The sequence below is a fragment of the Esox lucius genome, chromosome 5 (assembly GCF_011004845.1).
Source record: "Esox lucius isolate fEsoLuc1 chromosome 5, fEsoLuc1.pri, whole genome shotgun sequence".
NCBI lineage: Eukaryota > Metazoa > Chordata > Actinopteri > Esociformes > Esocidae > Esox > Esox lucius.
In genome coordinates this window covers 7,021,481-7,036,163 of record NC_047573.1, presented here as the reverse complement: position 1 = coordinate 7,036,163, position 14,683 = coordinate 7,021,481, and the positions used below count along the sequence as shown (strand labels likewise).

At 42.2% G+C, this 14,683-nt stretch overlaps 1 protein-coding gene across 2 annotated transcripts; it reads left to right on the top strand.

Moving 5' to 3' along the window:
• Window positions 1–6,863: 6,863 nt before the first annotated feature.
• agpat4 (1-acylglycerol-3-phosphate O-acyltransferase 4 (lysophosphatidic acid acyltransferase, delta)) lies at window positions 6,864–14,549 on the top strand. 2 transcript variants are annotated; one of them, XM_010867335.5, is made up of 9 exons: window positions 6,864–7,228; window positions 9,392–9,592; window positions 10,062–10,231; window positions 10,429–10,590; window positions 10,978–11,131; window positions 11,620–11,722; window positions 11,933–12,008; window positions 13,091–13,289; window positions 14,016–14,549. In XM_010867335.5, exons 2-9 carry the CDS (start codon window positions 9,415–9,417, stop codon window positions 14,099–14,101), a joined length of 1,128 nt encoding a protein of 375 aa, XP_010865637.1. In that variant the 5' UTR covers window positions 6,864–7,228; window positions 9,392–9,414; the 3' UTR covers window positions 14,102–14,549. The 2 variants fall into 2 exon arrangements, with proteins under 2 accessions (XP_010865637.1, XP_010865629.1); XM_010867327.5 differs by having other exon boundaries at window positions 6,865–7,228; window positions 9,415–9,592.
• The last annotated feature ends 134 nt before the right edge of the window (window positions 14,550–14,683 follow it).

The following is a 14,683-nucleotide window of genomic DNA, read 5'->3' as shown; positions in this document are numbered from 1 at the left end:
GGGTGCACACGGTCTGCAACCATACTCAGGTAGGTGGTACGTGTCAAAATAACATTGCATCCAAAGCATCACACTGCCTCCGCCGGCTTGCCTTCTTCCCATAGTGCATCCTGGTGCCATGTGTTCTCCAGATAATTGACGCACACGCACCCGGCCACCTACATGATGCAAAAGAAAACGTGATTCATCATACCAGGCCACCTTCTTCCATTGCTCCATGGTCCATGGTTCGGATGCTCACGTGCCCATGGTAGGCGCTTTCAGCAGTACACAGGGGTCAGCATGGGCACCTTGACATATGCAACAAACTGTGATGCACTATGTTCTGACACCTTTCTGTCATTACCAGAATTAACATTTTCAGAAATTTCAGCCACAGTAGCTCGTCTGTTGGATTGGACCACACGGGCCAGCCTTCGCTCCCCACGTGCATCAGTAAGCCTTGGCCGTCCGTGACCTTGTCGTCAGTTCACCGCTTTTCCTTCCTTGGACCACTTCTGATAGCTACTGAGCACCGCAGACCGGGAACACCCCACAAGGGCTGCACTGTTGGAGATGCTCTGACCCAGTCGTCTAGCCATCACAATTTGGCCCTTGTCAAAGACGCTCAGTTCCTTACGCTTGCCCATTTTTCCTGATTCTAACACATCAACTTTGAGGACAGAACGTTCGCTTGCTGCCTAATATATCTTACCCACTGACAGGTGCCATGATAACAAGATAATCTGTGTTATTCACTTCACCTGTCAGTGGTCATAATGTTATGGCTGATTGGTGTGTATATAGTGCATTATGAGGAGGATGTAGTGCTATTTGGGATGGAACCAAACTCCATGCACTGTGGCTTTTCATCCAAGGCGTTGCTTGACTTGGGCAGGAACGGGCCGGAACGGCATTCTGGTACTTCTAATTTTAGGCAAAGTTCTTGTTCCTTTTTTAGGCAAAAGAGCAAGCCTTATTGGAACAAAACTTAATAACACCAACATTTTGATGAGCACAGTCTAATGTGCGATTTAGCAGTTTCTACACTTATTTTTAGACCAAGTCAAGCGCTGATTCAAGGCTTAAAGAAATGCTTGTATTCTTTCTATAAATGTGTATTTTTTTGACGCAGCGCGATGTACGTATTTAGTGACTGTGAAGCAAGAACAGAAAGAAAAGTTACAAAGGAGTCAGTATGACAGAACAAACAGACCAGCACTCAGGATATGGCTCTTTAGGGTGGTGTCTGCATGAACCTTGATAATATATCATTAATATATTTGGACTAATTTTGCATCCCACTGGCCCTGGCTAAAAGGAGCACACTGCGTAGGGGTTAGGGTGGCATTTTGGAAGCAGATTTAAACTCCTCAGTCAAACTGACATTTATATACCCCATAAAAAGTATCTTATCCTTCAAAGATGGGCGATGAAGAACAGCTCAAAGGGGACTTGATCGGTTTTATGAGAATCTGTAAAAGGTGATATATCCCAGGGATTTAAAAGGGGTCCTTCAGCTTCAATGATCCATTGAAGAGCTACATTTTAAATTGTAAAAATAGGACACATGCAGGTATGAATGGAGGCATCCAGTTCCTTGAGCTGACTCCTCGAGCTGCTTATTATAGAAGCATATTTGTGCCTGTATCAAAATAAGGGACGGAATTTAATCTATTGAAGGGAGTTGAATTGAAGGGAGTTGAATCTAATCTAATCAAAATAAGGGGAGGGAGTCACTTTTAAAAGATTGGAATGAGGCCAATACGTGTATTGCAACTGACCTCAATCTGATCATACGGAATCAGATTCCATGCAGTGGAATCAGATTCTGCATAAGTTTCTCTCAATCCACACACAAGAACCTACTGTACTCTCAGTATAGAGTAGGTTAGAAGCTTGCCCTTTTAGGCTGAAACCCCAAAAAGCAAGCAACAACAACAGTTGATGCACAGTTGCTAAAAAAAAAAAACCCTAGCAATGTCAAAACCAAGGAAGGAACCAAGAAAGGTTTCAGTGACAATATCCATGCCCCCACTGATTCATTAAGGACAAAAGTACAGGGATGTCTCCTGTAACCTTTATTTGACCATGTAAGTTGCCTGAAACACATTCTCTCCTTGAGCAAAAACCTGCACCCTATTATATTAAACTGTCAGCTTGAGGGGTCCCATGCTCTTACCATTAGGATACCCTGCCACCTACTCTATGCCTCGCACACTGCAGACCTTTTCCCCAAATCCGAAGAACAGCCTGAGGTCAAGGATACCAACAGGAACCACTGTGTAACACAGCTCTTGCGCCCTCTACTGGCTCTTGTAAAAACATTTAAAGGCAGAGAGGGAAAAAAATATCACCAAACAAAGGCTTTCAGTTGTCAAGTTTCATCAACATAATCAAGCCAAATGAAACAGGGAGGGACATTCCTGGGTTTATGTGCAATAGAAAATCAGTGTGATGGTTCCTCCCTGTTTTGTTCTGTGTTTTTTAGTTTGCTTCTGTTGGCAGAACGTTTGAAACTCAACATTTTGTTTGGAGGAATTAATTAACCCTGCTCTCCAACTGCTCTCTCTCGGACTTCCTGTTCTGTATCTCTCTCTCAAATCAATTTAAGATTAGAACATAAAGGTTTTAATTGGCATGGAAATATATATTTTTATTTCCAATGCCTGTGGAGAATAAGTGAAATAAAATAAACAGTCAAAATTACAGACACAAAAGTTTCAAAGGATAAATGTATTTTAAATGTTATATTATTCACTTTCAGCAGTGTTGTACAATGTGCAAATAGTTGACCAGGGAAAAGATAAGTACAAAGATAAGTATTGGTTCTGTAAAATGAAGCTACATTAATCCAAAATGATTGTCAACTATGATAAAAATGAGAACAAGCGTAATGAGCTGTAATGTTATGGTATTCATTAAAGAGTCAATGAAATGTACATTTATATATGTCCCCCAAAATTAAGTGTAAAAAGGTTTGACACCCTTTTTATTACTTTGTGCACCCTAGCCTTGCAAGGAAAACACTAAGCATTTCTCAATGAAATAGGCAGTGGCGTTTTTATATGTAAACCATTTCAAGATATAGGATACATACCAGTAAAGCTACAAAACTCCCTCTTGCTACTGATGTGTTTATTTAACACATCAACAAACAGCGTGGCTCCACAAAACACTTAACGACAGAGCGGCTTGCTTCCACCAGGTGTTGTAGTACACATACTGGAGAGAGAGACCTTCTTGTGTAATTACTCTCCTACTCTCTCACACCCATGTAAAAATACCACTGTCACATTTACAAACCTAAATTAGGAATGCAACCAAGCTCAGAACCAATGTGCATACAGGGCCATACGCGAATAGCAATGAGCTCAACAACACTGAAGGCCACAGCAAAGCAGAAAGACAACTTTTTAGGGATACAGATCCATTCTATGACCACAACCTTAACAGATAAGGATGGCAATGCATGCACACTGACAATCGTCACCATCTACAGTATCTCACAAAAGTGAGTACACCCTTCACATTTCTGTTCATGTGACAACATTGAAGAAATGACACTTTGTTACAACGTAAAGTAGTGAGTGTACAGCTTGTATAACAGTGTACATTTGCTGTCCCCTCAAAATAACACAACACAGCCATTAATGTTTAAACCGCTGGCAACAAAAGTGAGTACACCCCTTAGTGAAAATGTCCAAATTGGGCCCAAAGTGTCAATATTTTGTGTGGCCACCATCATTTTCCAGCACTGCCTTAACCCTCTTGGGCATGGAGTTCACCAGAGTTTCACAGGTTGCCACTGGAGTCCTCTTCCACTCCGCCATGACGACATCACAGAGCTGCGCTCCTCCACCTTCTGTTTGAGGATGCCCCACAGATGCTCAATAGGGTTTAGGTCTGGAGACATTCTTGGCCAGTCCATCACATTTACCCTCAGCTTCTTGACGATATCCGAGTCAGAGAGGAACTTTTCCCCCTTGAAGAGGGTAAAAACCTTCACTCGCAATACAATGGGACATCCGCGACTCAACGCATTGGCCATGTTGTCCAGCGAAAGCCAGCTGATTCAGCAGCTACATGACTTAATTCCCAAAGTCATCGAAAAGTTTGCCCAGTGGAAGAACCGCCTTGCCACCTTTCTCTTCAAGTGAGCCCTCAGCCTTGGTCAGTGAAAGCATATTTTCTCATTTTGCCTTTATGGTGTTGGTCCGTGCATTGGTCATATTTTTGTGCTGGATCGATTGATCCAGATGGTGACGATTGTCAGTGTCCATGCTTATCTATTAAGGTTGTTGTCATAGAATGGCTCTGTATCCCTAAAAAGCTGTCTTTCCGCTTCGTTGTGGCCTTCAGTGTTATTGAGCTCATTGTTGTTCGCATATGGCCTTGTAGGCACATTGTTTCTGAGCTTGGTTGCATTCCTAATTTAGGTTTGGAAATGTGACAGTGGTAATTTTACGTGTGTGCGCGAGAGCGAAGGAGAGTGATTACACAAGAGTCTCGCTCTCTCTCTCGCGTCAGTCAGTGTTGTATTCAGTACTGTCGAGAAGGATAACAGTTTTTAAACAGAAGAATTGCATTGATGAAGGGATTCATGTTTTTCACTCTTTGCTGTTTTGTTTTTTTATACAGCATGATTAAACAATTTTCTGTAAAAATGGTTTGTTCTACCAACAGCCAATCTGGGTGATACCCTAAACACCAGTGCCAACATAACTTTGTTAAAGCTGCACTATATAACTTTTTTTTTACTGAATAAATCCTTAGTGCCTGTGGAATGTCATTTCATCATTTTTGGAGGATGCCGCTACTTCCCAGCCAATCCCCTTCTGCGAGGCAGGGTTTCCTCCTTGGCTTATTTAACCTGGAGTAATGGTGAAATGGGCCATTTAAGGTTTGGGGGTCCCAGCCCCTCTGGAATTTAGAGCCAATGACTGCAAAAGATTTCAAACTATTGTCATAACTGTGCTTGACAAGTAACAGGTGATTTGATTGGTTTATGGCTGCTATGGTGGGCAGGGCAATACTTCAATTCAAGACTGCACCAGAAAGCTGCATGGTAAGTAGCCTGGCATACCAAATCTAACTAATCTATTATAAGGATGATAAATCTATAAAAAAAAAAAAAAAACATGCACATAAAAAAAACTATGCATAATATCTGTCTTGATGGCATCAATCAGAATTAATGTTGTTAGTTTTGTATATGAACATATTTTTTGAAAAAGTTATGTTTTTCTTGACGGCCCAATTTACCTTAACCCACTGGGGTAAAATGGGCAACATGGTTTCAGCTCAAATGGGCCATCATCTGTGTCACTCACAAACACACATACATGTGTGTTTGAGTGTGTGTGTGTGAGGGTGTGTGTGTGTGTGTATGTACATGCGGGTTAGGTCTTACTGAACGAATGGGGACCAAATGTTCCAATGAGTATAGTAAAACCAGAAAAAATTGACCTCTTTGAAACCTTTTGCTGGTCCCTGTGTGGCAAAAGTAAACTTCCGGCTCAGGGTCAAACTTACAGTTGATTTTATAGTTAGAATTGGGGTTTCTTTAAGGTCCAGGCGTTGTTGGGTAGGTTTAGGGTTAAGGTTAGGCATTACATCTAGGTAAAGTTTAGGCATACGAGTCTGGGCTTCAGGACCAGTTCAGTTCGACAAAGGTCGTTGGACAGGTTGGCCAGCCATGTGTGGAGGTGTGTGCCGGAGAGAAGGGGGAGACAACAACTTGTCTGGCAGCACACACACACACACACACACAAGTTCACTGATCTATGCTGTTCCAAAATTGCCTTTTTTTAATGCCACATATGAACATGTTTGTTTAATGCAGTTTAAATGTTATGTGGCTTTATAAGCAACTGTGTTTTAAAATTAAAATTGATGATAAATTACTATTTCCCTTTGCAGTTTGACTGGCCCAGTATACCTGAAACAGCTGGCCCATTTTACCTGAAACTGCTCATGCAAGAAAAGTTGGCACAGCTGATGTTTCAAGAACTGTAGGGCCTAAATAATTATATTTTATTAAATAATAGCAATGCGAAAAAAGGCTTAGACCAACTCTCTGTAGCTACCAGAAACCCTAAGCTAACATTAGCAAGGCTAAGAAGAACGTCGTCAAAATGCTTTTTTTGGAACAAATGTAACCATTGTAAACATTTCTTGGTGGATTTCGATGTGTATTTGTGGTCATGACTATCCATTGAGACAGTATGCTTTGCAAGAGAGACCTGTCCAAAACCGGAAGAAACAATGATATAACATCACAAAATGATAAACAGTGATATGAAAAGAGCACTGCAGAGTCCAGTCTGTCTGTTTAATGGCTTGCAAACATAAACGTCTGCATTTAGCTTCAAGGGTGGCTCCGACAACGGTATTCTATAAAACGAAGACCATCTTTTTTTGCATTCCTATTCTGACATCCTATGGCACAACAAGAAATGTTTTCCCTTTAGTACGGAGATCTTTCCCGTTTCCCTACACTTGTTCCCGCAGTTTTCTGCCACCACCAAACTTCAGTGACAACCGTGACGTCCACTCCAAATGGGTCTCAAAGGAAAATCAGTTAAGAATAATTGTTTTAGGTCGTAGCTGAAAAGGGTGAGGCAATCAGCCCAGTATTACTCTGCTGTCCGCCATTGTTTTATTACGTCATTTATTTACTTTAACATGAATACAAAATATTAGCGCCACATAATGGAGCACCTTGCCTACATAACTTTACATCACAGGCATTCTGTAAGAAGGCTTGGCCTAGCCCAGCACAAAAAGCTCCGTAACAACCTCGTCTTTACTGCAAGTTAACACGCTAGAGGGGGCTGTAGGCCAAATAATGAAACTGAAATTTGATGGGTTACGTGACATTGCTCATTGGTAGTGCCAACCTTTGACACAAGAAGCGTTGAGCAATACGAATGACCAAATTGACGCAATATGAGTTTCTTTCCTCGCCTGATTTAGAAAAAAAATGAAAGATTACCGAGCCAGGAAGGCGAGTACGCACTTTTGCGCACTTGATACAATGCCAAGGGAAAGTGGCGTGTCGTGTGTGAGGTTGTCCGCGGGCTGGGTGTTCCTATAATTAGTTTGAATGAGTTAATCTATAGAAATCAAGTGATCACCCCACACGCTTGGTTTGGTTTGTAAATCAGATCAAGTTCATACTCTGTTTGGAGACAGAATACCTGTCATTGCCGGGGAAGCTCCCTCAGAAGGAACCAAAGCCCACGAGGTAGGCTATGACTTTGTTTTGGATTGATTATATTCATCACACGGACTGGAGTCTTAACCTACTCATGTATTTTATTTGTAAATCATACTAAAAGCAGCCGCTTCAAACATGAACTAATCTAAGGATTTGGATGCCCTAAAGATTAGGTCTATACATTATGAAATTATTTTTGCAGCGTTTACAAGTAGCTCTTTTTCTAAAATCAAATGAACTTAGACTGGTCCTGACTACTGTAAGAACCTAGAAAACTACAAGTGCGACTCGCTGAAGGTTCTTTCAGATCTGTGTAGGAGCGTGATTAAAACTGTGATAAATTGTCAGTAGCCTATTATTCCGTAGTAACTGTGTGACTGGTTGAGTGAACTCATGCCATAGTCTCCAGTAATTCACACTATTTTTTTTCTGTCTTAAAATAACCGAAATAACATGGTAGTGAGACAATACGTCGAATGAAAGCTGCGTTTTCCATGTGCAATATTATGCTTGGCATGGAAAATTATTACCGTCGAACAATTTATAGGCATTTTGATTACGAGAAGATTGACTAGCCTATTACCTTTAAAAAAAAATGTAGGCTAATATTAGCTTTTTGTGGTAAAAGCGGTTTGAAAACATGTTGGTTGGTTCACATTAATAATCGTTTAGCTCAATACATATGTTTTGTTCTATTTCTAACCTCCACTAAACATGCAGACTATAATTCCCTTCTGGATTGTTCTATAAAAAACCGTGCGTAGGTGAGATTTGAGTCACAACTCTATATATTTTGTTAGGGTGTGGTCAGGTGAGACTTGTCTCCTGTGGTATGTAGTAACTGGGCCATGTTGTGTAATCAACATTGTACGCATATCATTTGTCCGACAAATGTGTACCTTGCTGTAGTTCTCTGCTTAGAAACATGCGCACTCGCGTTTAACTTTTTGAACTAGAGTAGGCCTACGATTCCTTTCTTATTCATAATCCGTGCACTTCACTCGTATACGTGGCCAGTACTGCTAAGTTAGCAGGTGTAACAACATGATTTGGTCAAGTCTTTCCAATACTACCATTCATTGTACATGGAATTTGAACCCTCCTACTTCTAAGACATATTTAAATAATACCTTGCTAGACGATGGATATTGGCGACGGGCTTACACTTTTCTTTCAAATCAGTACTGTCTTTCCTTAGTAAACCTGAAACACTACTATTCGACTGAAGGTGAGCAAGCAGAGAGAGAGAGCGAGAAAGACAATGAATGAAAGAGGAGCTTTCATTTTTACCAGCCAGCTCTTTGGAGGGCAGTGAACGCTTCGTTGTGTCAGACTGTGTCAGGATAACCCAGCTGTCCGCTGTGGTGCAGTCGGGTTCGTTGACTTTGGTGCACAAACCATCTGGGGATTCGCTTTCGCAATTCAATCACACATTTACAGATCAACCATTTGGAAATTGCAATTTCCGCAATTGTCAAAGTGAGAACATTGAGATCCGGAGTTGATTTTGAGGGCATCAGACCAAGGTCAAATGTTATTTAGTTTTACTCAAAGCCAGTTCCACTCCGTTTTTTCTAATTGCAGCCCTCTAGTCAGGCACTTATTTAGACCTGGGAAACCTGGTGGGCGCAACTAATGACGAGGTAGTACAGAAACCTCTATATCCCTTCTCCTAATGGGTCCTTATACCTATGGGAATTTCTGGCAAAATACCCACGAGGAAAAATTAACAAATACATTTTTAATAACAATACCAATGCGTTCCTATCACCTGAAGCTTGCACACAAAATGTAAATGCATGCATGTGCTTGTAGTGAAGTTAATTTGTTTACCTGCTGGATGTAAGGATAACCGATACTGAGGACGGAAAGTTAACTCCGAGAGGATCGTCCTTCAGTGAGATGCCTGTGGGCCATTGAGTTGTCCAGTCAACATTTTGGCTGTTTGAGGACAGGAAATCATAATGTTTTTTTTCTGTATACTCTACATAATCTCGTAGTTCGCAAAGTTGTGACTAACTGAAAGGGAGATTAGTGATTTCGTGAGCTTATTTTCTCCTGTCATGTCATTATCCATCTGCATGTGTGCTTTTTTGTTTTCATACAGACAAGACTTGCAGTCTAGCTTTAAATGGAAATGAAAAGGTTTAGTGGTTCCAGTGTTACCTGCTAATCAGTGCCTTTTATTAGGTCTAATCACTCCTCTCCTGTAGATGGGTCTGGTACAGTGGTTGAAGAGCCAGTTCTTGTGTCAACTGATCATCTGCTATGGATTCTTGGTCAGCGGTCTCCTGATTAACTTATTACAGATCTGCACACTGCCCCTCTGGCCGATCAACAAGCAGCTGGCCAGGAAGATCAACTGCAAACTGGGATACTCTCTAACCAGCCGTGAGTAGTATGTTATCTGCCTTACTTTTGATTGTTGTCCTGCTCTTGTCCTGAAACACAAATTGAACAATATGACCACTATTGATCGATAAACATTTTCTCTTTAAGTCAGAGGCTGATAGCTGTATCCTAATATCTCTTGATATAAATGTCCAAAGCACTATTAATGTGTAACATTTGAAAACGCATTCAGTTGACCGCACGCAGTTTGGTGTGTAAAGCTGTGCTTCCTGCTGCAATATGGTATATTAGGCTGCGCCGCATGTAACATGCTTCATGATGCAGTGTGGTATGTTACACTGTGCTTCATGATCCAGTGTAATGGTGTGCTATGTGCTAAATTCTTGAGAACCTGGTGGAATTTAAATCAAAGCGCATTGAAGCTGTGGTTGTCAAACGACCGATTCAAACCACTTCTGTTGGTGTTTTATTTATTTTGGCAGTTACCTGTATGTTTTGTGTTCCCCAGAGTCTGTGGCAATCTTGGAGTGGTGGTCTGGCACTGAAGTCACTTTATACACAGACCCGGAGAGCTGCCGACACTATGGCAAGGAGAACGCCATTGTCATTCTCAACCACAACTTTGAAATAGACTTTCTTTGTGGCTGGAGCTTCTGTGACCGATTTGGGCTCCTTGGGGTAAGAGAACATGGCATATCTCAGTTCATCTCGATTTCTCACATCCTCTCTCCTTGCCTCCTTCTCAAAATGCACTGGGGAAGAAGGTCCGTGTGGTTAAGGTGCCTCTGGACCTGCCAAAGGATTCATTGACGTTCCCCAAGATGTTCTGATCTTCAGAGGTTTTGTGCCCTCATTAACAATCTTTCTCATTCCAGTCGTCAAAATGTTTAGCCAAGAAGGAGTTGTCGTACATGCCTATCATTGGCTGGATGTGGTACTTCCTGGAGATGGTGTTCATTAAGAGGAAGTGGGAGGAAGACGAGACGTGCTTTGTCCAGAGTCTTCAGAACCTACGGGATTACCCTGAGAAGTTCTGGGTCAGCATTAAACATAATCAATGCGTTTTCATCAAGCAATCAGTGATGACACTTAATATTTGAATTCGGGACACTTATAGTTCATGATTGGATGTGAAAGTCTTTTTACACTCAGACTTCTGAACTTGATGTTAAGTTTAATCCTTCATTATTCACCTTGAAGATTGTATTGATACTGCAGTGATTAATAGATTTAATATTACATCAGAAGTCTAGGAAGTTGAAACATTTGAGATGTATGTATGTATATATATATATATGCGCGCTCACCTTGTTATTGTGAGTGTGTAGCTATGTTGGTCAGTCAAAACACCAACACTAATGAGGTCCTATATGGCTCAGACGATGAATCGGGTCCTAATTACTATCCATCTGCCTGTGTGCCAGTTCCTGATCCAATGTGAGGGAACCCGCTTTACAGCGGAAAAGCATCGCATCAGCATGGAGGTGGCTGAGAAGAAAGGCCTGCCCAAACTCAAACACCATATCCTGCCGAGGACCAAGGGCTTTTGGGTAGCTGTCCAGAAACTCAGAGGGACAGGTACAGAACCACCGGGGGCTTTCGAAGGACAAAGTACTTGTGTATTGTAGTGAGCTTTTTTTAAATTATTGGGACCGATGAAAATGGTTGCATTTCAACTCAGACAAGTACTGCCAGGTTTCTAGCAGTGGTTCCCAACCTTTTTCAGTTCCTGTACCACTGACAGAATTTTGCTCTGCTTGGAGTACCACTGAAGTACCCCCTCATGTTAATTTCACTAGTAAGCCATGAGTGTTTACAAGTACCCCCTGTGGAGAGGCCAGGTACACCCAGGGGCCCTTGTACCCCTGTTTGGGAACCACTGCTATAGAGTAAGTATAGATTTGAAGGTATTTGTATGTATAAAAGAATTAACCACATTATAGTTGTTTGAAATCACATCTATATTCTGGAGTACTGTCTCAATGGTCGTGGAGGACACGGCGTATCTGAATATTTTGGATAAAGACCGGCTGCATTGACCTTTTTGACAATACCTGTTGTTTCAGTTGCTGCGGTTTACTGTTGTACCCTAAATTTCCGAAACGGCGAAACGCCAACCCTGCGGGGGGTTATCAGTGGGACGACCTATCATCCAGACATCTACATACGGTACGGATGGGGTACATTTTAGCCGCCATGTTGCATTGCATGATGGTCAGAAGGGTTATGACCAGGATCCAGAAGGGCTGTCCGATAGGCAGGAAGTACAACACAGATGACCAAGCCCATATGGGACTGTTTTCTCCTATTGGACCCATACATTTTAATTACACTGAAGTGGACAGCTGGAAGTAAAGTTATTTTCCTCCTTGTCTCTAGGAGAATCCCTCTGGGTTCTGTACCTGAAGATGAGACTGAGTGTTCTGCCTGGCTTCACAAACTCTACCAGGAGAAGGTCAGGAGGGGGTGTTATTATTGGGGTCCACATTTACTGAACCATGCATAAGGTGTAGAGTAGGCATTGGTTCAGCGAGAGGCACAACACCAAAGAGGAGCGTAAAACGTATATTTACACGTACATTTTAATGAAAACTATTCACTGCTATGTTGCAACTTCGTCCTGTCCCCAATATTTTACTCTGACATTGCACCAAATACTTTTTCGATTCGTCTCTTACATTTAGCCTAGTGCTCTGACCGGAATATGCTATCAGGCACAATCACTGCCACCTGCTCAGGTTGCCATGCTGCAGGGCTTAATGTGCCATGTGATGGGAACGGAGCAGCTTAACGTGACGTTTTACCATGTGCAACCGCGCCCGTTTTGAGCAGTATTATTATTATTTTATTTTTTTCCCAATGCTTGCACCTATGGATCATTTGGAAAATAAGCAATGTTCGTTACTCCCGTACACTGTACAGGGAATGGTTTCTCCTCCTAGAGGACTTCTTGTTCCTATTGGATGTGCAGATGTGTTAAACAGGAATTGAGCAGCCCTGATCTAGATCAACAAAACAATTGGAACCAGGGCTGTTTTTATTCCTGATTCTGGTCGGAGTACGTAGTTGACTGTGTGGATTGTGGGGAGAGGCCTGTATTTGTATGAGATCAGTACTGTCTTTCCCTAAAATAAACCTGAAAGACCACTATTCATCCAAGACAGAGGAAGGAATGGAATGAAAGGAGAAGCTGTCTTTAACAGCCAGCTCTTTTTCAGGGCTGTGACATCTCTGAAAGCTACACTTTTAACCCAGCGGCTAACTCGCTGTCACTGCAGCCAACTGTCATTAGTAACTAGCAATCGCTTGTTCAATCTCACCCGTGTGTACAGATACTTCTGTGAAGCGGACCATTGGCCCGTTAGATAAGATAAATAGTGCTTTGTTGTACTAAATTGCATCGGGTCAAAGTGATCCACAACAGAAGTTGACATGACAGATGAATTCATAAAAACAAAGACAGGGCGAGGACTTTCCAGTCATCCCCCTGGATGGACTATGCTCTTGTTTGTCAGGTGACTGATTTTGTTATTCCAGGACAAGTTCCAGGAGGACTACATACAGACCGGGCGTTTCCCAGGACCCATAGTCACAGCACCCCGCTCACCCTGGACCCTGATCAACTGGTTGGTCTGGACCAGCCTCCTCCTCTACACCCTCTGCCTTGTCCTGTTCCAAGTCGTGACGTCTGGGTCCATTCTCACCACACTGGCCACTGTGTTTCTCTGCTTTGCGGGTGGGTCAGTTTGGTATATTTAAGGTCATCCAAAAATGTCACCCGAGCCAAATCCAAACCGTGGTGTGATTTCATGTGGCCTGCCAAGGTTGACTTTTTAACTGATGTTGCAGAACTCACCTTAAGCCAAATCCGCTTTAAGTAGTTACTCTGGCGATGAGGTTGAAATTTAAAAGGGCAGCAGCCATGTCTGAAAATGATAAATAGCTTCCAAAGATTGTTCCCTATTTTTAAAAGGTATTGCATTTTAATGTTGTAATTTCGGTTAACCAGAACTAAAGCATTTTGCATAACTGTTAAGATGCTTGACTAAGTTCTGGTTCCATACATGTCAAGAGACAGAATGAGGACCGAAAACGTAATGAACAACTCCGCCTCTTTTGCAAGTTACGGGCAGAATGTCCACTTCCCGTCCAACAGTCAAAAGACGCCAACACCGGCAAAATCGTGATTTGGCCAAAAGGCCGCTGGAACTAGCACTGCTCGTTATCTCAGACATCCCATTGTATCATGACAGATGTACGGCACAGTGCCGTTTATCTTGATGTAGTCTGAGAGATTGCATGAGAATATTGCATGTCAGTAACTGCCTTAATCCTGGCCCTTGTTGTTTGCATTATTAACCTGCCGCTAACATGACATTAATTAATGCTAGTATTAACGTGTTGGCCTTTTCCCTACAGCACTGGTTCGCTGAAGTACATTTCACCTCTGTTCCTTTCTCAGTGTCGTTTGGTGTACGCCGGATGATCGGGGAGACCGAAATCAGGAAAAGCTCCAGATACGGTGTCCCGGTTAACAACAACAACTGAGGTGATGACATTATAACCCCAGTGTGCCAGCACCACATAAACTGACATCGCCAATCTGACAACCAAAGCAAATCTCCACGCTGCCCCAGGAGACGACTCCCAAGAGAGGATTCATCGCTGGTCCGGGATATAGGTGTAGTGAGGCAGGACGAGACCGTGTCGGCTGGTTCCTAAACGTTTAGAAAGGCACAGCTGTACGCTAATGTCAGGTCTAAGGGGTTGGTGGTTGGCTTGACTGAGCCTATAAAAAGCGGACACATCCGGAGTTCTAACTCCTGCTGGCCTTCGTTGTTCTTGTCAAAAGCCAAGATGAGCAGTGTGAATGAAACGTGGTGACTTTGTCCATTGCCCTTTAAATGCACTGATGAAATTGTAATTAAATTTAAGAATTCACGTGTTATGTATTTGCATTTAAATAAAGACCAAAGAATAAACTGTAAACCTCTGATGGACCCCCTCACTGGTTGATGTTATTAAATGTACTGAATTATAATTAACTATAATTTGATGATAAACACTTTTGTGCATTAACGAACAACAGAATGCACCTGACAGAGCCCTGTCACTGGCAGCTCTAGTTTC

Bases quoted from the DNA above. Each gene is read 5' to 3' on its own strand.
- agpat4 (XM_010867335.5), top strand. From the start codon at position 9,415: ATGGGTCTGGTACAGTGGTTGAAGAGCCAGTTCTTGTGTCAACTGATC. The intron at 10,232-10,428 runs GTAAGAGAACAT...TTCTCATTCCAG, and splicing joins ACCGATTTGGGCTCCTTGGG to TCGTCAAAATGTTTAGCCAA. The intron at 12,009-13,090 runs GTCAGGAGGGGG...TTGTTATTCCAG, and splicing joins ACAAACTCTACCAGGAGAAG to GACAAGTTCCAGGAGGACTA.